General features: G+C 42.1%; 1 protein-coding gene across 2 annotated transcripts in view; it reads right to left on the bottom strand.

The window, feature by feature from the left end:
* Nucleotides 1–616: 616 nt before the first annotated feature.
* Nucleotides 617–25,145, bottom strand: part of MAP3K21 (mitogen-activated protein kinase kinase kinase 21) — a 77,352-nt gene continuing 52,823 nt past the window's right edge. The window contains exons 11-12 of one of the 2 annotated variants that reach the window (XM_057531313.1): nt 24,041–24,133; nt 617–673 (exon numbers count right to left, since the gene is read on the bottom strand). In XM_057531313.1, the coding sequence (XP_057387296.1) occupies nt 665–673; nt 24,041–24,133 (102 nt within the window). In that variant the 3' untranslated portion in view covers nt 617–664. Of the gene's footprint in view, nt 674–23,230; nt 23,372–24,040; nt 24,134–25,145 lie in introns of those variants that run through there. The other variant, XM_057531312.1, reaches the window with a different exon arrangement.

Raw genomic sequence — 25,145 nt, 5'->3', positions numbered from 1 at the left:
AATATGAGCTTAAATTCTCACTGAGGGGGAGGTAGTGTTCACTGGAGACCAAAATTTTGTGTTTCTAGTTGTTCTGACCCAAGAAATGCAATGTTCATGTGGCCTGGTAGATGCAGACAACAACAAAGAGGGGCTTCGGTCTGTGGCTTTGGTGGCTTTGGTCCTCCATCAACACCAGCCTTTATGGAGCACTTCCTGTGTGCTCAGCTCAGAGTTAATCTCAGTTAAGTGGCAGAAGATAGAGCAGGCAGAGCTGGGATGCGGGTGGTGGGCTGATAAGGGGAGCTGAGCTTAGAAGGCAGTACCCACTGGCCAGTTCTGTAGCGTCCAGACAGAAGCATCACACGGTCAAGGGTAATACAGGAAGAAAGATACCCACGGCTTTTTTGTTGTTGTTGTTCTCTCAGTTTGGGAACTCCACTTATGTGTGTATTTTTAAAAAGTTGAATAACATGTGATTACCACGCACACATTAAACAATATGAAACGCCTAACCACAATCGCTGCGCTCACCTGTCTCCTGTGAATTTCCTCCCTCGTCAGGACAAAGATACCTGGTCGTTCTTCTAATGGCAGCGCGGCATTCAGGGGGGTTGGGGTCCTTGGCTGTAGGTACAGTGGGCTCTCCAGTCCGGAGCTCTGCTTCCCCTTCCTTTATCGTTGATCATGCTGCCTGAATGTAGGAATATCACAGGGTTAGAGGCCCACGTGGGCTGATAGGCATCCGAGGCTTTGGCTGTAGGTTTTGTTACCCCCAAACCTGGGTTCGCCTCTTGGTGGGTGTCAAGCCAAAACACACAACCAAGCCAAAGATCGGGAGAATGAAGGATTGATTACTTGCAGCAAGGAAAGAGAACACGGGGGATCTTATCTAAGGCAGTGTCTCCCCCCAACAGCAAAATTGGGGAAGTTTTAAGCTAAGGGTCCATGCATATTCATGAAGGGGCTGAGGCCTAGACGGAGTCCAAGCTTTAGCTGATTGAAGTCACCAGGGTCAGAAAAGGTCAAGATCATCACCCCTTAGGTTCCAGTTGTTCGAGTGGTTGAGCTTCAGGCTAATCTTTACCATTGAAACAGGACTGGGTGTCTTTACACCTGCTATATTATCTTTGCTATTGTTACTGCTCTTGCCTGGTAATAGTCTTTTGTTCCGACATTCTTTTGTTTCCTTAAGATCATTAATTACCGAGACCTGTTCAAGGGCAAGCATTGTGGCCAGGCTTAGATCACAAAATGGCTTAGGCCCAAAATGGCTTCTCTTATGTCAAGAAAGCCATGTCGGGTTCCTTTTCTCCAGGGACCCCCTACCCTGTCTGCTCAGAGTTATGAGTTCAAGGGTGGCCTGCAGGCCCAGAAACCTGGGTCATGGTGTGCTGTTTCCAGCTGACAGGGGCAACCGTCTGCCCTCGGTGACTGCAGATCAATGAATTCATGGTTCAGGGACCTTGTTATTCTCACCTTTTACTTGTTTCCTACTTCCAGCTGTTTTTCTTAGTTTGGCCCCTGCTCCCCACAGGCCCTGCGAACTCCTTCCCAAATCCTAAGGCTCAATGGCCAACGGAGGAGAGTTTTATTTTTTGAGTGGGCAGCTGGTCTAGCCTCCGCCTAAAACTGATTCTGAAATCTTCCCAGGGTTGGGGGTCTGAGTAATCTAAACACAAAGTGAGACAGAAGGTTTTATCTTAATCCATTTTCAGTAAGTGCATTATTAAATATTCAGCTTTTCAGACACAAATCGGCAGAGCCCAGGCAAGCACAATGATAAGAAATTTTCGGATGTTAATTATGTTTCCTTTTCACTGAAGCTCTCACAAGCAAATTCTGTGAGATCAGATGGAATTTTCAGTAGACTTTGCCAGCCAATTTTTTCATGTTGAAAAGCATAATGTTTTTCAGCTTGCGTTAAAGCTCCAGTGAGATAATTACCTCTCACTGACAAGGTCAATGGACAGCTCAGGATCTGTTCATTTATTTCTAAGACAGTTTCAGCTGCTAATACTGAGCTCCAAAGGAAATGATAACAAAGGTATATCACTTGTAAATGAAAGTACAGGTTTCTTTCAGTGTGATGAAGTCTCCATGGCCACAGCCCTCATCCTTATCCAAACCCTTCAACTCACCTTTTACCCTGGAGGCAAAGGACTGTTGGAAGAAACTGATTGTCACATTTCATTCCCTTGCATGTTGGAGGGAAAGGAAGGACAGATAGAACTGCCATGGACTTGGCCTTACCTACTCCATGTTCTCAGACTGATGCTGAAAACTCGGCCTCTGTGCACCAGTGCTGAACCAAATCTCAGAGACAGAGTTTTGGGTGAAGTAGAAAAGAACAGCCTTACTGCTTTGCTAGGCAAAGCGGGATACAGTGGGCTCGTGCCCCTCAATAACTCTGTGTCCCAAACTGGGAGGATTTGGTGAGGAGTTTTATAGCAATGCTTCAAAGGCGGAGTTGCTAATAAGGATCAGGGTGTGTGCAGGGCCTGCATTTTTTAAATCTGGCCTCGGGTGGTCTCCTGCTGAGCTTCTCTGGTTCTCGAGGAATGAAGAATGCTTCATCAAGCAGTTAACATCTTCCATTTGTTGGGGGTTTTAGTTCTGCAGAAGAGTGCTAAGATATTCTTATGTGTATCCCTTGAGGCGGAAGCAGGACCCTGCCCCAAGGCTGCACTATTGTTTCTTGACTACTCCTCCCTTGTCTCTGCATCCCCTCCCTTCCCCGATTAGCAACTGTTGGAATCTGCCCTTTGGGACTCAGGGAAGGTCACGGAGGCTGGAGTCTGTGCCCTACAAACAAGAAACAGGGGAAAGGCTTCCATGACCAGGAGCCCCACAGGGTCCTGCTCAGTTTCAAGACCTGCACCCAGAGAGCTGATTAGGCCCTGGGAGGAGGAGGCATGTTGAAGGCCAGCGGGCATCCACCGGCCCCCGCCAGCGCCGCCCCAGTGTGATGTAACAGCTGCTGCCCTTGCAGAGTTTCGCTCAATCCAACCTGACTGACTGGGGAAAAACAAAAAGAGTGGTGATAATGTCATGAATATGTAGTTGCTACTCCTCAGCCCACAGAAGGCAGGGAGGAAGATGCCAGAATAGGGGTCAGAATATGGGGCATGGAGTCCAGGTTTGCCATTTACTCTCTGTGTGATTTGGGGCAAAATACCTAAAATCTCTGAGTCTCAAACACTTCATCCTTCTTTTTTTTGGATGCTTTGGGTCTTTGTTGCTGCGCAAGGGCTTTCTCTAGTTGCAGCGAGCGGGGGCTACTCTTCTTTGCGGTGCGCGGGCTTCTCATTGCGGTGGCTTCTCTTGTTGCGGAGCACGGGCTCTAGGCGCACGGGCTTCAGTAGTTGTGGCACACCGGCTTAGTAGTTGTGGCTCGTGGGCTCTAGAGCGCAGGCTCAGTAGTTGTGGCGCATGGGCTTCATTGCTCTGCAGCATGTGGGATCTTCCCGAACCAGGGCTCGAACCTCTGTCCCCTGCATTGGAAGGCGGATTCTTATCCACTGAGCCACCAGGGAAGTCCCCAAACGCTTCATCCTTAAAACGACTGAAGTGTGTATAGTTGTGAAGGATCCAAAGAGATAATGAAAATTAAAGTACTTTATACATTTTAAAAACACTCTGTGCACGTCAGATTTGTATAATTGTTGTTAAGGAAAACATCCTCTGCCAACAGTTCAAAGGCTGCCAACAGCCAGGTAATATCCTTCTGGCTCCAAGGCCGATTCCAAAGGAAAGCTAGTTTCCTCCCTGAAACAGGTTGTAGAAATTTAAGTTTATCGAATTAGTTTTATAATACGGAGTCAAATACCACCCAGGCAGCCCCTGTCTCATTAGGGTGCTCAGCTCAAGATTTCTTCTGGGTGTTTTAGTCTCAAATGCGTGGTGTCAGTCAGGGTTAGGGGTTGGGGGGAGTTAAGTTTAAAAAAAAAGTCTATAAATGCACCTGGAATATTTACTTAAAACACACGCACGCGCACACACACACCCCATACACTGGGACGAATGTGCACCGCGTGGAGAAAGACATGAGCAAATAGATTTGTGTTGAAAGGCAGAGGCTCAGGAATTTGGTTAACTAGCTCTTCCTCATATCCATTTTATTTTTCTCTTGGGGAGTTTTCTATTTCTGTCAACCACTGTATTTTTGGTGGACAGGCACCGTGGGTAGAGTGTATGTCATTCTCAAACTTAGGGGTCTAGGTGACCTATTGTTTATCAGAGGGAAGGCTTTTCATGAGCAAAGGAAGCAAAGCATGAGACAAAACAAACACTATTTAAATGGCGGCTTCAGGCAAGTTGCAGCTGTGTCTCACAGTGCCCAAAGCTCCAGATGTTTGTTTAAGGAAACTGAGGCTTCAGCAGGAAACAAGGAGTGTCCTGGGAGCACTAAGACAGGATAAATCTTTGCGTCACTGTTGCTCCTCTACGGCCTGAGCAAGGAAGCACTGAGTGGAGAGAAGGCATAACCAAGACCCCAAGCAGATTCCAGAGTGGAGACCGGCAGAGACAGAGCCAGGAACCTGGGTGTGAGCTAAACGTCCTGCCTTCCATGCTACCATATTTACAACTTAATTAACATCTGTTAATTACAGTTAATTAAAGAAAACCAGACCTCTCAAGTTAATGAATGTAGTGCTTTTCTCTGTATGGGTAGATGCAAGAGTCTGGGCTCATTGAAATCATTTCTTTGATATGCACCTCAGCTGCCTAGGACGGGTATCCTGTTCTTTCCCATCCTGAGGGCCCTCCGGGTGCACCGCTGGGGCTGGCCGCAGTGGCTGAGGGCTTGATAGCAGCATCCTTTGTTTGCTGAAGATTTCTTCCTTAGCGTAGCCGTGGAGGCTAAAGGCCCCCTTCCTTCAAGGGAAATCTTGCATTTAAGAATAGAAACAAGATCAAACCCAACAGGGACACCTATTGGCCAGGTTTTGGTCTTCAAAACATGCAGTTTCTATCTTCGTTGCTTGTTGAGTAATCAGAGTACTGAGGAAGTTTAGCTACTTTACAAAGAAAGAGAGGAGGAGAGAGGGGGAGAGCTGCCTTTGTCCACAGCCCTGGTCTCTGAGACTGCCACTCAACAAGCAGAACTTCAGACATCCTTTGTCTGCCTTTGCAGCACTATTTACAATAGCCAGGACATGGAAGCAACCTAAGTGTCCATGGACAGATGAATGGATAAAGAAGATGTGGCACATATGTACAATGGAATATTACTCAGCCATAAAAAGAAACGAAATTGAGTTATTTGTAGTGAGGTGGATGGACCTAGAGTCTGTCCTACAGAGTGAAGTAAGTCAGAAAGAGAAAAACAAATGCCGTATGCTAACACATATATATGGAATCTAAAGAAAAAAAATGGTTCTGAAGAACCTAGGGGCAGGGCAGGAATAAAGACGCAGACGTAGAGAATGGACTTGAGGACATGGGGAGGGGGGAGGGTAAGCTGGGACGAAGTGAGAGAGTGGCATGGACATATATACACTACCAAACGTAAGATAGATAGCTAGTGGGAAGCAGCCGCATAACACAGGGAGATCAGCTCGGTGCTTTGTGACCTAGAGTGGTGGGATAGGGAGGGTGGGAGGGAGAGGCAAGAGGGGGGAGATATGGGGATATATGTATACGTATAGCTGATTCACTTTGTTATAAAACAGAAACTAACACACCATTGTAAAGCAATTATACACTAATAAAGGTGTTAAAAGAAAAAAAGATAAAGCAAAAAAAAAAAAAGAAATATTTTCTGAGAGCATCCAACATGCTGATGTTGTTTTAGAAACAACAGTAAATGAGAGGAACCAAACTATGACATTATATACACATCAATTTATTCCACAAATACTTATCAAATACCTACAATATGTCAAAAACTCTGCTAGTCGCTGGAGACACCAGAGTGAGCAAAACTCTGACCTCATCACGTTGACAGCTCAGCAGACTAAAACAATGAAAGGACAACAATGATAATGTAAGAGTGCTCTGGAAACACCAAAGAGATAGATAATAGAGAGAAATGTACCTCTACCATCATCTGGTCAAAACATGAGTTAATCAATATGCTTTGAAGTTACAAATATGAAGCGATCTCTTTGCTTGTTTAGTCAAGTACAGGATTCCACCACTTATCTGGCTACTTTTAGAACATAAACTTAGGTAAATAGTAATATCTATAGCATCTCCACCTGTATATCTTCATTTTTCTCCCTCTTCTGTTATAAATGAAATCATTTTTGTTCTCAATACTATTCATCTCCTTTTGTGAGAGAGCCCTGATACACTCATTGTTCAAGCCCCATTCTTCAAGATATTGGATTCCAAACAGCCTTGGGTCCTCACCAACACAGCTTACCATGAATTCTCCATAGGCAGCAAGGTCATGAACAGGGCAACATTCTTCTTGATTCAGCTCAGTTTGAAACTATTGGAAAGTCATCCCACTTTACACTCTCTTCAGGGACCCTCAGTCCCTGGCTACAATGATGGACCAGATCTGGGAAGTGAGTGAAAGCTTTGCAAAAAAGTGAATCCTTAAGCTGGCTCTTGAGGGATGTGTAGGAGTTTATCAGGCGGACAAGGTGTACTTTGGCAGCAGGAGAGGGAGGAGACTGAGGCCGGGGTTGGAGGGAAAGTAGGAAAGACAGTCCAGGCAGAGGTAAGAGGCTGCATGATGGCCAGAGCCACGTAACCACATAGCAGGTTGAGGGAGACACGTGTCCCTGAGTTCTTGGAGTGAGAGAGACGTGGAGACATGCTCAAAGCATCAGCTGCTGCTGGTACTGAAGGAGCCCCTGCTGCTAAGGGAACTTTTACCAAATTCTGGACCTGAGGGGAGTCACTGAGATTTTAAACCAAAGGGATACAGGATAACATTATGTTTTAGGAAGGTTCATTGTATTACTATAGCAGTATTAACATTTCGTTGCAGGTGTATATGGCAGTTCATTGTTCTAGCAGTCCAGACCTGCTCTGTCTTCCCGTTGATTAATTTCCCTTTGGCAGTAACTTCTCCAACTCCCAACCCCCCTAAGCTGCAGTGGCCTGTGTTTTCCTCTCAAGTGGTAAACACCTTTAAGGGAAGCCAGAACAAAAGAACAAATTTCACTATTGAAAATAACTCTGAGGCTTAATGTTTTTGTAAGGCAAAGAGCCACCCACTTGATTTTTATCCATCTTATGAATTTTGATTTTTTGGGGGATGTGAATTAAAAAACAGTGAAGGTGTGTTTTCTGGTTTCAAAAGGAAATTATACATGTAAAATCAGTGCTTCTGCTCTAAACCACTGAGCTGACTTACTGTACTGCATGCTTTTAGTGAATAGACATGATCTTTATCTTAAGTGGTATAACTTGAAGGATCTCTTTTGGATGAAGGTATTAGTCCAGACTGATAAATGAAATTGTTCAGTCTGTCTCACTCTGGTGGGTTTAGTTTCTAAGATACTGAAACTTAGGCTGGGTCATGCCTATTTACTACATTTGCTTTTCTTTCAAAAGCCCAGTGATTCCCAAATAAGTGGATCTTGGCAACTAATAATACGTGCCTTACTTATCCGGATTTCAGGCAATTTTAAATGATCTGATAAAAGTTTTTGCAGACATCTGGGGAGATTGTACTCAGCATTGACAAACAAGGGCCATTCTCATTTCAGGAGCCCTCATGAGCCTGTGCCTCGTAGACCCTCATTGGTGCTCGCTGAGTGAGCACAGATTGCCAGGAATCAGTATTTGGGTTCTGAGAGTCTTTTGCTAATGGTGAAAGAACGTACTATAATTAGGTAATTAAAGAAAGGAAATACTGAAAAACAAGTCAAGGAAATACCATACTGCCTCAGTTCTCAGCTAAAATTTGTCTTGATATACTATTGAGCATGAGAAAACTCCTACCCCAAAGTATTCCTAGACAATGAAATTCCATAGATAACCCTGGTATACAAAGCACACTCTAAACATTTGGAATTTACCAACTGATTAACAGGAGCACCGACAGCCCTTCCCCTTTCCCTCCCTCTGTGCTTTCTTGGTCAATTCCATCCTTCTTTCAAGTTCTTCCTCTGCATTCCTTTGAGGAGAGTGTTTCTCACTTGGCTTTCTTCTACTTCATCTTTTTCATCTTCTCTAACAGTGGCATCATTTGTGACAGCACCATGGTGGGTGTTATGGAATTCTAAGTGTCTCATTAAATAGTGCTTCTGGTATAAGAAAATCAACTTTGAGACAAAGCCAGGCTTTTTGGTATTTTATTTTGATAAATATTCTGTATTAAGCAAGCAATTGAGAAGCCAACATGATGCCAACTTTTATACTCAACTCCTAGGGTGACTGAGGTAGTACCTTGAATATCACAGTGATAAAAATAAATTAAATTAAAATTATTGGAATAAATATAAAACCCCAATAACTGAGCTTTTTCTAATATAAGAGGCCTTTTTTTTTTTTTTAAAGAGGGAAAGTTATGTCACAAACCCATCTTTTGGGCTTCCCTGGTGGCGCAGTGGTTGAGAATCCGCCTGCCAATGCATGGGACACAGGTTCGAGCCCTGGTCTGGGAAGATCCCACATGCTGCGGAGCAGCTGGGCCCATGAGCCACAACTACTGAGCCTGCGCGTCTGGAGCCTGTGCTCCGCAACAAGAGAGGCCGTGATAGTGAGAGGCCCGCGCACCGCGATGAAGAGTGGCCCCCGCTTGCCACAACTGGAGAAAGCCCTCGCACAGAAACGAAGACCCAACACAGCCAAAAATAAAAAAAAAATTAAAAAAAAGAATAAACAAACCATCTTTTACATGTAGCTGTTCAGTTTTCCTTGCACCATTTATTGAAGAGACTGTCTTTTCTCCATTATATATTCTTTCCTCCTTTGTCATAGATTAATTGACCATAACTGTGTGGGCTTATTTCTGGGCTTTCTATTCTGTTCTGTTGATCTATGTTTTGTGCCAGTACCATTATCGTTTTGATTACTGTAGCTTTGTAGCATAGTCTGAAATCAGGGAGTGTAATACCTCCAGCTCTGTTCTTTTTTATCAAGATTGCTTTGGCAATTCAGGGTCTTTTGTGGGTCCATATAAATTTTAGGATTACCTGTTCTAGTTCTCTGAAAAATGTCATGGATATTTTTATAGGGATTGCATTAAATCTGTAGATTACTTTGGGCAGTATGAACATTTTAACAATATTAATTCTTCTAATCCATGAATATAGGATATCATTCCAATTCTTTGTATCATCTTCAATTTCCTTGATCAATGTCTTATAGTTTTCAGAATATAGGTCTTTCACCTCCTTGGTAAGTTTATTCATAGGGTTTTGTTTTGTTTTTGGTGTGATTTTAAACAGGATTGTTTTCTAGGTTTTGTATAGTTCATTATTAGTGTATAGAAAAGTAACAGATTTCTGTATATTAATCTTGTATCCTGAAACTTTGCTGAATTCATTTATTAGTTGTAGTAGTTTTTTGGTGGGGACTTTAGGGTTTTATATATACATTGTCATGCCATCTGCAAATAGTGATGGTTTTATTTCTTCTCTTCCAATTTGGATGCCTTTTATTTCTTTTTCTTGCCTGATTTCTGTGGCTAGGACTTCCAAAACTATGTTGGATAAAAGTAGTGAGAGTGGGCATGCTTGTCTTGTTCATGATTTTAGAGGAAAGGCTTTCAGCTTTTCACCATTGAGTATGATGTCAGCAGTGGGTTTATCATAAATGGGCTTTATTATGTTGAGATATACCAACATATACCCTCTCTACCAACTTTGATGAGACTTTTTATCATGAATGGATATTGCATTTTGTCAAATACATTTTTCTGCATCTACTGAGACGATCATGTGATTTTTATTCTTTCTTTTGTTAATGTGATGTATCACATTGAGTGATTTGTGAATACTGAACTATCCTTGCATCCCTGGAATAAATCCCACTTGATCATGGTGTATGATACATTTTATATTTTGTTGAATTCAGTTTGCTAATATTTTCTTGAGAATTTTTGCATCTATATTCATCAGAGATATTGGCTTTTAATTTTCCTTTTCTGTATTGTCCTTGTCTTGTTTTGATATCAGGTGGCCTCACAGAATGAATTTGAGAGTGTTCCCAGCTCTTCAATTTTGGGGAATAGTTTGAGAAGGATCGCTATTAGCTTTTCTTCATATGTTTGGTAGAATTCCCCTATGAAACCATCAGGTTCTGGACTTTTGCTTGCTGGGATTGTTTTTTTTTTTTTTTACAAATTCAATTTCACTACTTGTGATAGGTCCATTCAGATTGTCTATTTCTTCCTGATTCAGTCTTGGAAGGTTGTAATGTTTCTAGAAATTTTTCCATTTCTTCTAGGTTGTCCAATTTGTTGGCATATAATTGTTTGTAGTAGTCTCTTATGACTTTTTGCTTTTATGTGATATCAGTTGTTATTTCTCTTCTTTTATTTCTTATTTTGTTTATTTGGGTCCTCTCTCTTTTTTTTTCTTGATGAGCCTGGCTAGATGTTTATCAGTCTTGTTTACCCTTTCAAAAAAGCCAGCTCTTGGTTTCACTGATCTTTTCTATTATATTTTTTGGTCTCTATTTTATTTATTTCCTCTCTGATCTTTATCATTTCCTTCCTTCTGTTGATGTTGGGCTTTATTTATTTATTTATTTTTTCTAATTCCTTTGTTAGAAAGGAATTACGTTGTTTTTTGAAATTTTTCTTGTTTCTTGACGTAGGTCTCTATTGCTACAAACTTCCCTTCTAGAACTGCTTTTGCTGCATCTTATAGATTTTGGAAAGTTGTGTTTCCATTTTCATTTGTCTTGAGGTATTTTCTGATTTCCTCTTTGATTTCTTCTTTGACTCGTTTTTTCAGCAGCATGTTGTTTAGTGTCCATGTGTTTGTTTCCTATTTTTATTTCTATAATTTATTTCTAGTTTCATACCATTGTGGTTGAGAAAAAATGCTTGATATATTTTCTACCCTCTTAAATTTGTCAAGAGTTATTTTGTGGCCCAGCATGTGATCTACCCTGGAGAATGTTCCATGTGCACTTGAAAAAATGTGTATTCTGCTGTTGCTTTTGGATGGAATGTCTCTCTCTCTATATATATACACACACACACATTTGGTCTAATGTGTTACTTAAGACCAAATTTTCCTTCTGGATTTTCTGTCTGGATGATCTGTCCATTGTAAATGGAATTTTCTAAGTACCTAGAGGTACCCAGTAATATAGAAATTTGTTTTAGTAGCAACAGTTTTGTGGATTATTGCTCTTATTAGCCTCTGCTAACTCTTTAAATTGCCTATGTTAAAGACCATAGGCAATACAGACAAGAGTATAGTGACAGGGGTTATACTAATCAAGGACTCTGCACACTTGAAGTCTTTCAGGAGTTCTTACATCTTCTTTGAGGAAAAGAAGTCTTTTCCCATTTAAAAATATTATGTTCTCTCTCTCTCTTCCTTTCTGTATTTAAATTGGAATAAATCTTCATTCTGAAACATTTTGTGAATTTTATCCCATCACTTGAGCTAATTGGAGCCTAGGGAATGATAAATCCCAACTTGACATTTCTTTGTGTGAGGGCTCTTCTTGTATCTCTCAACCTTGCATATGATTATCTTCCCCAGCCTCCTCAATAGGCTCTTCATTGCCAGCAAAGACACAACCAGATTCTCTACCATTATGGGTAATAGCCTGATAAACACCCAGAGATGGTTCTTCCACAAATGACAGCACCTAATGAGGCTCTGGCAAGAGATTATTTTTGGTGATGCTGTTTTTAGGAAATGCTAGGAAAATGCCTCCTGTGGTAAATTATTAGCATGAAGAAAATCAACAGAAAGCTTTCATACGTCATGGCAATTTTCAGATGACTAATTAGATTTTGAAATTTAAAGAAAAATAACCACTTTTGTTCATGCCTTTAACTACATGCTTAAAGCAATTTCAGAACGCCTTCAACTAAAGATCTAATTGTAGTTGTGCACAATTAGTCATCACCAGAGAACTTTTCCATTATTATTCTTTTCTCCAGGTAATTGATTTGAACTACTTGAGTTCATATGCTTGAATTGTGTCATGAATGGATAGAAGCTTGGGAAAACTTTTGGCCCAAGAGTCAAGGAGCAGGAAAGACTGGGAAATATACTGTTTGAGCAATTCAGTAAACAAAACAGTTGAGAAAGAATTCTGTGTTGGATATTATCTGTTGCAGCCAGCAGCATTCCTACTCCTTCCTATAATCTCTCCTGTCTTATAGCAGCTGGATGCCTGTGAATTGTATTCTCTAGGCTTCTTGATAGGAAGGTTTTAAATATGATTTTACCAATGAGATTGACTCACGCTAGATTTAGGAATTAGCAGGGAGTTAGAACCCATTCCACTTTGTCCATCAGAAGCTGTGGAAATACGGGTTCTGCGTAGATCAGTATCTTTGAGATACCTGATCAACTCTGTCTCCTGGACAAGGGCAGAGGCTTTCTGCACATTTCTGACCGAAAGGTGACAGAAGCTATGCCCTGGCTGTAACCAAGCCTGCAATGGTGGACCTGAAAGATTGTGTAGATCCCCAACTTTTACTTCTCCTGTCCTTCCAACAGTTTTGTAAGCACCTAATTCCCTATATTAAATCCCTTTCTACTTGAAACACTTACAGTCGTTTATGTTCCTCCCTCATCCTGACAGAGATCTTATTTAAATTATTTTCAAGGGTCAAATGTTAGCATCTCTTTTTAAGATTATTTATCATACATTATTGGGACTTCCCTGGTGGTGCAGTGGTTAAGAATCCGCCTGCCAATGCAGGGGACACGGGTTCGATCCCTGGTCTGGGAAGATCCCACATGCTGCGGAGCAATTAAGCCCATGTGCCAAAACTACTGAGCCTGTGCTCTAGAGCCTGTGTGCCACAACTACTGAGCCCACGTCACAACTACTGAAGCCCACGTGCCTAGAGTCCGTGCTCCACAACAAGAGAAGCCACTGCAATGAGAAGCCCGCGCACCACAACGAAGAGTAGCTCCTGCTCACCACAGCTAGAGAAATCCCGTGCAGTGCAACGAAGACCCAGTGCAGCCAATAATAAATAAATAAATAAATAAATTTATTTTAAAAATTAAAAAAAAAGAATATTTTTTATACATTATTAAAAGACAATCTAAATTGTTTGGAAATAATTTCATGATGTTTGCTCTTATAAACCAGACATTTTACTTACAAAAATTAAGTCCTTTTCTATCATTTTACTTTAACTTGGTGGTTCATTACAGAATTAAATTCTCCAAGAATTCCTTCCTGACTGGTTGGATCCTTATTTGCTAAGGATGATTAAGTTTAAAGCAGTGATTCCCAAAAGGGGAAGGGAGATTTTGCCACCCTCTGCCCCGCCCCACCAGGAGATATCTGGAGACATTTTTGGTTGTCAAATTGTGGGAGAGTGTGCTATTGGCGTTTAATGGTACTGCTAAACATCCTACAATGCACAGGACGACCCCCAGCAAAGACTTACCAGACCCAGAATGTCAATTGTACTGAAGCTGAAAAATCCTAGTTTAAACAAAGGATAACTTCCTGCAATTATACGCCTATTGATTCTAAGCTAGGACTCTTCCATTGATTTTTTACTATACCCTCCAAATGATTCATTTCCTTCTTGCTTTGCATCTGATAAAACTCAGCACTTTGGCTCCCTCTGATTCCCACAAAGTCTGTTCCTTATCCATTTAGCCTTTCCTCTTGTGGAGACCTAGTTCCCACTAGGTATTCCATGGCCCATGATTGCATGTTTCCTTGAGACGTGCTAATTGGGCGTGGGCAGCTGTCATGGTAATCCACGTGGACAAGACAGAAGGAGAACTTCTTCATTCATTTCTGTGTACAGGATCATGGAATTACAGGAGGGAATCTTAGAGAATGTCTAAACATACATTCCCCCTAGGTATGAGGAAACTGAAGCCCAGAGAGGGAAATGTACTCCCCCAGAGCTATCTATTTCAAGATTGCTAAAATTCTATCTGATAGCATTCACAGGACTTATAAAAGCTCTCATCTTATTCCAAGATAGAATGTTCCTCAATAGAAGACTTAACCAAAGATGGAAGAAATATTCTACTCAATGCCAAGTCCACTTGGGACCTCCCAAGATCATTTATGCTCCCAACACATCTTAACTCAGGATTAATCCAGCTTTGAGAGGGAGGTTTTCCATACTCTTTGGGTTAAATACACCTCTCACCTCAGGACAGAATGACAGAGAAAGTGCGTTAGCTCTGAAAGCTCATCATGCCCAATTCAGACCTTGCTGTTCCTTCTCCAAGGAAATCTGTAAGAACTCATTAGTTAACATTGCTCCTGCTTGAGTTTCAGTCTTGTTGACTATATACATATATATATATATATTTAATGGAAACAACTTAAACACCTAAGAGTGGGAAAGAGATAAAAATAAGTTTTAATATATCAATATGATGATCAGATTTGCTGGCATGAAAAAAATTATTGCAGAAGAATATTTATTGGCATGGAAAAATATCCATAATATATTCAATGCAAAAGGAAAACAGGTGTTCAAAGGACATGTAGTATGATCCCAATTTTGATCTAAAACAGTATGTATACTATGGGAAAAAAATATAGGAAGAAGATGAACCAAAACCACCAACAAGTAGTTATCTCTGAGTATTGTGATTACAGGTGAGGTATCTCCTCCTCTGCACTTTTCAGAACTTTTCAAATTTCCTGAAAGGAAACTTTTGTAATTTTAAAGGAACCTTTTATTGGCCATGTTAGCACAGAAGAGGCCAAAAGAATAAGGACTGAAAAGGGATACAGACCTTTGCAATCCAGAGGTCATTGATTTCCTTCAAGGCTACAGTTTCTGTGGAGAGGGGAGAAGCCAGATTTGTAAGGGATCCAAAAGCCAGCAATTAAGAAGTGGGAGAGTGACCACAGACCACAGATACCTAAGAGAGAAGTTGAAATGGCGAAAAGGAAGATGATGCCAGAGATGGTGTTGGGGTCCAATAAGATGACAAATTTTATTTTATTTTATGTTATTTTATCTTTCTAAGAGGCAACAAGATTCACTCAACCATTCTTCTTTTTTTCGTTTTTTAAGATAGAGAAGGATCCTGTATTAGTCAAGATTCTTCAGAGAAACAGAGCCAGTAGAATATATATGTATATATTCTATCTATCTATCTATCTATCATCTATCTATTGAGAGAAACACCCAGGATAATGTTTGACCAAATATCTGGGCACTTCGTGGCCCAATCAGGCTGATGCATATAACATTAACCATTGCAGACTCAATAGATAGAAAGAAACTGAATGTGAAAAGGAAGGACCTGACTGATGAAGCAAAGTCCTGAGAGGGAAGGGGAATCACAGGGTGAGACTGTCCAGAGGAGGTCTTCACAGAGATAAACAGAGCACAGAGAGGCAAGCTAGGGCACCTTCAAGGAAAATAAGGAGTTTCCAAGCTTCAGAATGAAAAATGTCCTTATTATTATTTTTTAAAATAAATTTATTTATTTATTTTTGGCCGCGTTGCGTCTTCGTTGCTGCGCGGGCTTTCTCTAGTTGCGGCGAGTAGGGCTACTTTTCGTTGCGGTGCGCAGGCTTCTCATTGCGGTGGCTTCTCTTGTGGAGCACGGGCTCTAGGTGTGCAGGCTTCAGTAGTTGTGGCACGCAGGCTCTAGAGCACAGGCTCAGTAGTTGTGATGCACGGGCTTAGTTGCTCCGTGGCATGTGGGATCTTCCCGGACCAGGGCTCGAACCCATGTCCCCTGCATTGGCAGGCGGATTCTTAACCACTGCGCCACCAGGGCAGCCCCAAAAAGTGTCCTTATTTTTAGGGATATGAACTCACTAAATTCCTTTCTATTAAGTATGAAAGAAATGATTTTTTTAACGACTCATTTGCAAATCGGCTCTCACAACCACAAATTAACTGTTACATTTCTTAACTGTATTCAGTCTCTGAAAATGCTAAAGAAGAAGAAATGAATTATCCGTTTCCTTGAGGCTGTCTTAGATTGTCATTTTCATTCAATTTTATTTTAATTCAATGCATTTATTTAATTAGATATCATTTAAAAGAGAAGCCTGAGTGTTCTGTTGAAATTCATCCCTAGAGCAGACCCAGAGTTCACAAATTATGACTCCAGCTTCGTGACTATTGCTACCACGGGGAAAGTTAATACGTACAAAGAATCTGCAAAGATGAGAAAATCTTTTATTTGGGAAGAGCAACTCTGAAGCATTCCTATGCAAGAGAGAAAGTTCATCAGCAAGATGATCTTACAGAATCCTATCAAATTAGCCACATAGAATATAGCTGAGCATTTTGTGCCAAACCTGCAGAATCTCTTTAGCAATTCATCTTACCATCTACTAGCCTATAAATATCTAGAATCACTTTAAGACTCCTGCTGCAGCTAATGGGATATCCTGAGCATCTATTTTTCTGAAAAGAATACTTTTGTCACATTTGAACACTTGACCCAAGTTATAAACATAAGCATACCTCACTCCTGCATGGGCGTGTTGACTGTTTACTCTGTCCACTTTGTCCTGTGCTCATCCCACTTCATCAGATACAGCCTTGCAAATGTGCTTGCAGTTGCCAGAGTAAAACACACTCAAGCTGGCTTAAGTGAAAAGGGAATACGTTGGATCACACAACTGAAAATTCTTGCTGTAGGGCTAACATCGGACGTGGTTAGATTCAGACCTCCGACGACATAGTCAGGACTGTGTTATGTTTATACCTTGGCTCTGCATACACTGAGTGCAGAATTCTGTTTTCAGAATTCTGAAACGGAACACTGAAAACAGAATTCTGTTTTCAGTGTCTAATGATGGTGGGACACCTAGTACTCAAGACATTTGATTCAATCCTGCCGATGCTGGAGATACACATTTGGAGATTTGACCTAGTTTACAGCTCTGAAGCTCCTTGCTTGTCTCCCTCTTTGGAACAGATGTATTAAAAAAGATCACTTTATAAAGATCATCCTTGTATAGCACAGGGAGCTATAGTCAATGTCCTGTGATAAACCATAATGGAAAAGAATATGAAAAAATATATATATATATAATAATATAATATATATGTATAACTGAGTCACTTTGCTCTACAGAAGAAATTAACATAACATTGTAAATCAACTGCACTTCAATAAGATTAAAAAAAATGAAGATCATCTTCTTGCTCCTCTGTAACTGTTGCTGGAAAATCATTTTCCTTCCCTCTCCTCATCTTTCTAATACTTTCTCAAATCACATCCATTATTTTTCCTTTTTCTCCTAAGGGTATAAATTTGGCTGCAATTCTTCAAATAACCAAGCTAGGTTGGTGGTCCTTGTCTTGTGAAATAATATGTATATAGTACCATCTAGTGTCCAGAAAACAGAAAATCCAAAGCAAGCAAGGCAAACAGGATGCTTCAGTTTTTGAAACGGCTGAGTTTGTGCAATATACAGATTGGAGGAAAACTTATGACCAACTCCATTGATTTGACTCATGTTTACACCTCTAGAAATAACGACCTGTTCCAGAGAAAAAGACCTGGTTTACTGAAAAATTGAATACTTATGAAACCAGAAAATGTAGAGATTTTTCTAGTTTTAGAGCTGTCCCACAACCAAGTCACATGATCAAACTTACTTTAAAAAAAAATGTATTCTTGTAGGGGAATCTGTTTTTCTTTTTTCTTTTCTTTTATTTATTTTTGGCTGCATTGGGTCTTCGTTGCTGCACGCGGGTTTCTCTAGTTGCAGCGAGCGGGGACTACTCTTCTTTGCAGTGCCCGGGCTTCTCATCGCGGTGGCTTCTCTTGTTGCAGAGCACGGGCTCCAGGTGTGTGGGCTTCCGTAGTTGTGGCATGTGGGCTCAGTAGTTGTGGCTTGCGGGCTCAGTAGTTGTGGCTCACGGGCTTAGTTGCTCCGTGGCATGTGGGATCCTCCTGGACCAGGGTTCGAACCCACGTCCCCCGCATTGGCAGGTGGATTCTTAACCACTGCGCCACCAGGGAAGCCCTCTTTTTCAAATAATATGTTTTCCTACAGACTTACGTAATAACATTAGGTATGTATTTCCTGTGGAAAACATTCCTTAATAGACTAAGTTAAAACTTCCTGGAGAGACAGTGCTCCAGAAGGAGAAAACTACCTCCTAGGTACATGTCCTCGTCAGCAGTCTGTTTCTGGCTATCTCTACAGATGTGCTCTGGGGCTTTCTCCTGCTACTAAACAAACAGTGCCAGGATGCACTGACACCAGGAGGGAAATGACATTGCAGACACAGGTCCACACACCACTGGTAAGGGAGTGGCAAGAGGCTAGATGGCCATTGAGATTAGAAAATTAACCAGTATGTCTAAGATCAGATAATGGCAAAATATAATATTAGTTCCCTGTCCTCTGGTTTTAGGCATGCAGAACCATATCTGGTTTGTGCCTTTATGCTGTATCTTCCTTCACACTGTAGCAAAGCACAGAAAGGAGGAAGAGTAATGAGTAGGGGCGTGCTCTAGGTCATGGTCATGCTCATTCCTTTGACCCCTTTGGCCCCCTTGGGATTTCCTAGGGAGGCGAACTCAATAGGGCTCCTCCTTTGAATAAAATTGATGAGCATTCACTTCCAGTTAGGAGGGAAATAAGTGCTGATAGCTCTAGGGAATGGAGTAATTCTGAGACAATATTAGCCTAAAAAGTTTAGCTTTATGTTCTTAAAAATGTTTTTAGTATTTAGTTCTTTAAAAGTTGTTATTGGGCTTCCCTGGTGGTGCAGTGGTTAAGAATCTGCTTGCCGATGCAGGGGACACAGGTTCGAGCCCTGGTCCAGGGAAGATCCCACATGCCGCAGAGCAACTAAGCCCGTGCACCACAACTACTGAGCCTGCGCTCTAGAGCCTGCGAGCCACAACTACTGAGCCCGCGAGCCACAACTACTGAGCCTGTGTGTCACAACTACTGAAGCCCGCATGCCTAGAGCCCACGCTCCGCAACAAGAGAAGCCACCACAATGAGAAGCCCGTGCACCACAAAGACTCTGCTCAATGCAACTAGAGAAAGCCCGTGTGCAGCAATGAAGACCCAATATAGCCAAAAATAACTAAATTAAATAAATATAAAAAAATTGTTATGGATTAAGGGAAGATATTTGGGGAGTTGATGTGATCTTCCACTGCCTTGTACTCTTCTGGGTGTTTCTTACCTAGGTGACCATCCGTCCTCTTTCCATCACCTTCTGCATTTCTCACTCTTTCCCAGAGAGCCTTCTTCAGGTTTCTTCTCCTTGCATTCCTCATCTGACCCATCCAGCATCTTTAACTATCACCAAAATCCAAATGACCACAGAATCTCTGTCCAACTCCAACCTCTGCCTCAAATTTCACCTCCACCCGACCGCTGAATGTCTCTAGAATTTTCCATCACTCAGAACTGCAAACTTTGCCTCCCCCTGCCACCAAACCCTCATTTAATCTAAGCACCAATTTTCCTCTCAGTGTTTTATTTCTGATTGACCCACAGCTTCCCAATCGGCTAACTCTTCTGTCCTAACTGACCTCTAGCTCTTTTTTGCCAGTTGTCCCTGATTTGGAGATTGGCATCTTCATTTCTTGGGCTTCCTTTCCTCATTATTCTTGCTGTAAGATCTGAATAACACAGGTGCCTCTAGTCCCCTCTCTATTTTACACATCACCGTCATATTCAGTATTTGGAAGCATTTTCCAGGCTGTTATGGAACAAATTGCGTTGCCTCCACCCCCCGCCTAGCTCTGTCTGTTGGAGGCTGTACGATCAGGCCCCCAGGATGGCTGTACTCTTGCCCTCTGTCCATCTCCTGCGCGACCAGCTCCTGCCTCACCCACACCTGCTCACCGGACTGACCTTTCCTCTTCATCATAGAGCCTAATCGGTGAACACTTACACCTGCCCGCAGCCCCAGCTAGTGACCGTTCTGATCATTAGATAATGATAGTTTATCAAAGGGAAGTCATCTGCCCCGTGAAGGTTGCTAGCCCGAGGGGCGGTGAGGGACGTGCCCTCTCCTGGTTTCCCTGGTAACCGACGAGCCAAGCTGATGTCAATTCCCGCTGTAACTGGCAATCTCCCCCTCACCCCCCCCGGGGGGGGGGCAAGACTGCTGCAGTGTCCTGCCCGCCAGCTGCTGCACACGGTGTGGCATCGCTCCAGGACCTTCTTTCAGACGTGTTAAGATGCCCCATGTCCATTAAGCCACGGATGTCTCTGTCTCTGACTTCCGGGCTCTTTCTTCAGTCTTGAGGCTGGGCAAGTACAGGCTTGCAGGCCAACAGGTGCAGAAGCCTAATACCCAGTATCTCAGAATGTGACTGTGTTTGGAGATAGTCTTTCCAGAGGTAACCCAGTTAACATGAGTCATTGGAGTGGGCTCTAACCCAGTATGACTGTGTCCTTACTAGAAGAGGAAATAGGGAAAACAGACATGTACACAGGGAAGGCTACAGGAAGACACAGGAAGAAGATCTACAAGCCAAGGGGCGAGGCCTCGGAAGAGACTGAACCTGCCAACACCTGGGTCTCAGGAATCTGCCTCTAGACGGCCTTCAGCTGCAGCATCAACTCTTCCCTGGGTCTCCAGCCTGCCAGCCCACCCTGCAGAATTAGAACTTGCCAGCCCCTATGGTCGTGTGAAACAATTCCTTAAAATCAACCCCCCTCTCTCTAAACACATGTATGAACATCCTATTTGTTTTGGTCCTGTGGAGAACACTGACCAGTATACACCACAAATTAAAACCTGTAATTGTTTTTTTTTAATGCCAGTTTCAGTGCCAGATCTTTAGACTAGTAATCAAAGTTCTTCACAATAATATCCCCAAAGTCCCATTCCAACGACAGTTTATATTACTTTCTTTCAATTGTCCTTTGATCAACATGCTAACAATAACATTTATTGAAAAACCAACTATTTAACATTTAAGAAACATTTTTTCCTGTGGTCTAAATGCATAGACTGGGCTCAGACTGGATTCAAATCCAGCAATTTACTTGATTTCTCTAAGTTTCAGTTTCTTCATCTGTAAAACGGGAATAAATAATAAAATAATTCATCCGATTATTCTATAACTAGTTATTGAACAACTACGGGTGACACAAATGCATTCATGATGTTGCTTTTTTTTTTAAAGCTTTCTATTTTTTAAAATTATTTATTTTTATTTATTTATTCATTTTATAGTAATCTTTTATTTATTTATTTATTTTTATATTTATTTTTGGCTGTGTTGGGTCTTCGTTTCTGTGCGAGGGCTTTCTCTAGTTGCGGCAAGCGGGGGCCACTCCTCATCGCAGTGCGCAGGCCTCTCATTATCGTGGCCTCTCTTGTTGCGGAGCACAGGCTCCAGATGCGCAGGTTCAGTAGTTGGGGCTCACGGGCCTAGCTGCTCCGTGGCATGTGGGATCTTCCCAGACCAGGGCTCGAACCCATGTCCCCTGCATTAGCAGGCAGATTCTCAACCACTGCGCCACCAGGGAAGCCCTAAAATTATTTATTTTTAAAAAAAATTTTTATTTTATTTATTTTTGGCTGCGTTGGGTCTTTGTTGCTGTGTGCAGGCTTTTCTCTAGTTGTGACGAGCGGGGGCTACTCTTTGTTGCAGCGCACAGGCTTCTCATTGCGGTGGCTTCTCTTGTTGTACAACACGGCTCTAGGTGCATGGGCTTCAGTAGTTGTGGCGTGCAGCCTCGGTAGTTGTGGCTTGCAGGCTCTGTAGTTGTGGCGCACGGGCTCAGTTGCTCCGTGGCATGTGGGATCTTCCCGGACCAGGGCTTGAACCCGTGTCCCCTGCACTGGCAGGTGGATTCTTAACCACTGCACCACCAGGGAAGCCCCCGTGATGTTGCTACTTTACAGACTAGTCAGCAGAGGCCTCCACCTCCCAGGTGCTGGTGCTGTTTACTAAGAAGAGGACTAGAGAAGAGCAAATTCAGGGAAGGAGGTGAATCACGAATTTTATTTGGACCGTGTTCAGGATGAAATCCCTCTTAGATATCCAAGAGGAGATGATAAGTAAGCAGCAGGATATGTACAAATGGAGCTCTAAGATTAGAACGGGGCTAGAGACAGAAAATTGAGAGTGATTTGCCTTGAAATGCATTTAGAGCCATGAGATAAACAACATGAATTTAGATGTGTGGTGTTACATGAGCCAAGAGGAGAAAATGCTTCAGGAGTTAGTAAGCAGCTTTGCAAAATATTAAAGAGGCTCCATTATGGGATGGCTGCATGAGGAGCTCCGAGGACCCACTCCGCAAGGAAACGAGCACAACTGCTGAAAGCTATCTTAAAAAAATTTTTTTTTTTAAGTCTCTGGAAATTGTCTTAAGGGCATACAGCAAATAACAAAATATTTATTCAAAAAGAATATACTAAATCTTGCTAAGAACAGTTGAACCTGGCATTTGAGCTATGACCTGCTCCCTCCCGCCTACTCTTCCACCCTGACCGAGCTCAGCGTGACAGAAGCTCCATTCCAATCAGGTCTGGCCAAAAACATAGGACTCCCACCGCCTCCCCCCTGCCCCCAATCAGCTCCCAATCAAGGGAAAAGCTATTTCACTGGCAGGCACAGGACAGCAGCGTTTCTCATCCCTTCCAACTCTATATTTAAGAGGCTAAATTCCTGGGAATGTGCCTGAGAGGTCAAGGGCTCCTTTCTCCATCCAGCCACCCCACACAGGGTGGAGGCTCTCCACCAGTGAGAACACTGGCTTCTTACACGCCCTCACACCAGTGCACTTGGAGGGCAGAGGTTCTATCTACTCTGTGAGAAGCAAGCCAAGGAGACTGCAAGTTACCACTCCACCCAGGGCCCAGAGTATGGCCCAGATATACTGCCCAGAGCAAGATGCATTACACAAGAACAGAACTACAAAGCTTTCGTCAAAGGAACTGACTTTATCTGAAACAGAGTGTGGGGAAGTTCAAGCCTAAGGGAACTCTCAAAAAACCCCCCACTTCTTAATTAAGAGCAACAAGCTAAACCACAGTCCAGCGAGTTCACCAGAGAGAATCAGGCAAAGAGCCAGCTAAAAAGAGCCCACCTGGGGTCAGAACAAGCCTTAAAGACCAGCCCCCAAACTGCCCCTGCTTGAAATTAATTGGAATAGGCTGTGGAGGAATTTGTGTCCCAGGGAATAATAAAAAAATAGAGTAATCAGCCAGCAATTATGGAAGCCTAACAGTTTGCTGTAATACCAAGTGAAGCAGACAGCGTAACAGAGAGATCACAAGAAGAGACAGTCCAAGAGAGCTGTGCTAAAATCGTGTCATCCCAAGGTAGCTGTGTGCACGTCAAGGCTGAATCTTCTGAGGAGTGACACCAAAGACTTCATACTGTGGGGGAAGAGATTTCACTGGAATAGTCTAGCCAAATCACTAAACAAACAAGCAAACAACAACAAAAACAAGACCTGGAGAGAAGGTGAGGGGAATCATTATCCACAGTGGCTACAATGTATTACCTAAAATGTCCACTTTTCAACAAAAAGTGAGACATACAGAGAAACAGGAAAGTGTGGCCCATACACTGGGAAAAACAGAGGCAACAGAGATGGCATGTGAAAGGGTACGGATCTCAGATTTAATAACTTGAAAGCTGCCATTGTACCTTAGGTCAATGAACTAGAGAAAAACATGCTTGAAGAAGGAAGGTATGATGACAATGTTTTGTCAAAAAGAAAATATCAATAAAGAGATAAAAATTTTAAAAAAGAATGAAATGGAAATTATGGAGTTGAAAATACAATAACTAAAATGAAAAATGTCACTGGGGGGCTTGACAGTAGATTGGAACTGAAGAAAGATAAGGGAACTTGAAGAGAAATCAATATAGCATATGTAATCTGAAAAAAAAAAAGAGAGAAAAGAATGAATAAAAATGAACAGAGCCTCAGAGAAATGTGGGGCACTACTGAATACACCAATATACGTGTAATGAGAGTCCCAGGAGAGAGGAAAAGAAGCAGAAAAAATACTTGAAGAAATAATGGCTGAAAAACCTACCTTTGCTGGAAAAAATCTACACATCCAAGAAATTAAACTCCAAGTACGATATACGCAAAGAGATCCACACCAACACAGACCATGGTAAAAATGCTGAAAGGCAAAGAGGAAATCTGGTAAGTTCCAAGAGAAACATGACTCGAGTCACAAGCTAGTGACTCTGCAGGGAGCACTTCTCACCCAGCAGAGGTCCTGACTTCCTCAGCTGCCTCCTCTGAACCCCCCAGGTTAGATCTGCTCTGCCAGTGCTACCAGAACAGCAACTACTTCACACCTTTTATAACCCTCATTTCACTTGTAGTCAGGCTTGGCCACATAACTTGTAGGGCCCAGTGCAAAATAAAAATGAGAGATCCTGGTCCAAAATTTCTTAAGGATTTCAAGACAGTGTTAGCAAAGCATTAAAATCAAGCTCAGGGACGTCCTGAGTGTGAAGCCCAAGCCGAACCCATGAAGCTGGCCCCGCTCAGCTTCTCAATGTCTTTCTTACTAGATCTTAAAAACCATGCAGCAAAGTACCCATGTGGTGTCTCTCTTGCTCATCACTGAATTCCTTTAGTCTTTCCCAGTGGCTATCACAGTAGGCACTTAATCAGTTTGCAGCTTATTCAACTTACTTAATTCAACTTACTTATTTCTTGCTAAACAACAAGAACAACTAGGTTTTGCTCCACTCTATGGTACTTATTACATTGTTTCATTCATAAAAGCCTCATCTTTCACTGTGTTTTAGCATGTTGACCTTTTCAGAAGTAAAGAGTACATACAGCTTAAGCCCAATTATTTTATATTTATATTGCAGTTCTTAAATAATTTCATCATATTTATAAACCCATTGAACAGAACACTGCTTTTTTCTGAATTGATCTGTTGGATATGCAGATTTTAGTACCTTCTATTTCATTTCACAATTACCTAGGAAGTATCCCACCGTATTAACCACTGTTAGCTTTGTTTTTAAGTAAGTACTCAGCCATTCTAGAATTTTGAACTTTTTGATGTGTGAAACACTACCTTAGCTTTGGATTCCACTAGAAGCCTCCATCTTCTATACTGTATGTATGGTTACAACAGGTGTGAACAGGTAAATGGTGGTGAGTCTTTG

The sequence above is a fragment of the Balaenoptera acutorostrata genome, chromosome 16 (assembly GCF_949987535.1).
Source record: "Balaenoptera acutorostrata chromosome 16, mBalAcu1.1, whole genome shotgun sequence".
In the NCBI taxonomy this organism is placed as follows: domain Eukaryota; kingdom Metazoa; phylum Chordata; class Mammalia; order Artiodactyla; family Balaenopteridae; genus Balaenoptera; species Balaenoptera acutorostrata.
Note: the sequence above shows the minus strand (reverse complement) of the source record. Positions and strands in the feature narration are given on the sequence as shown.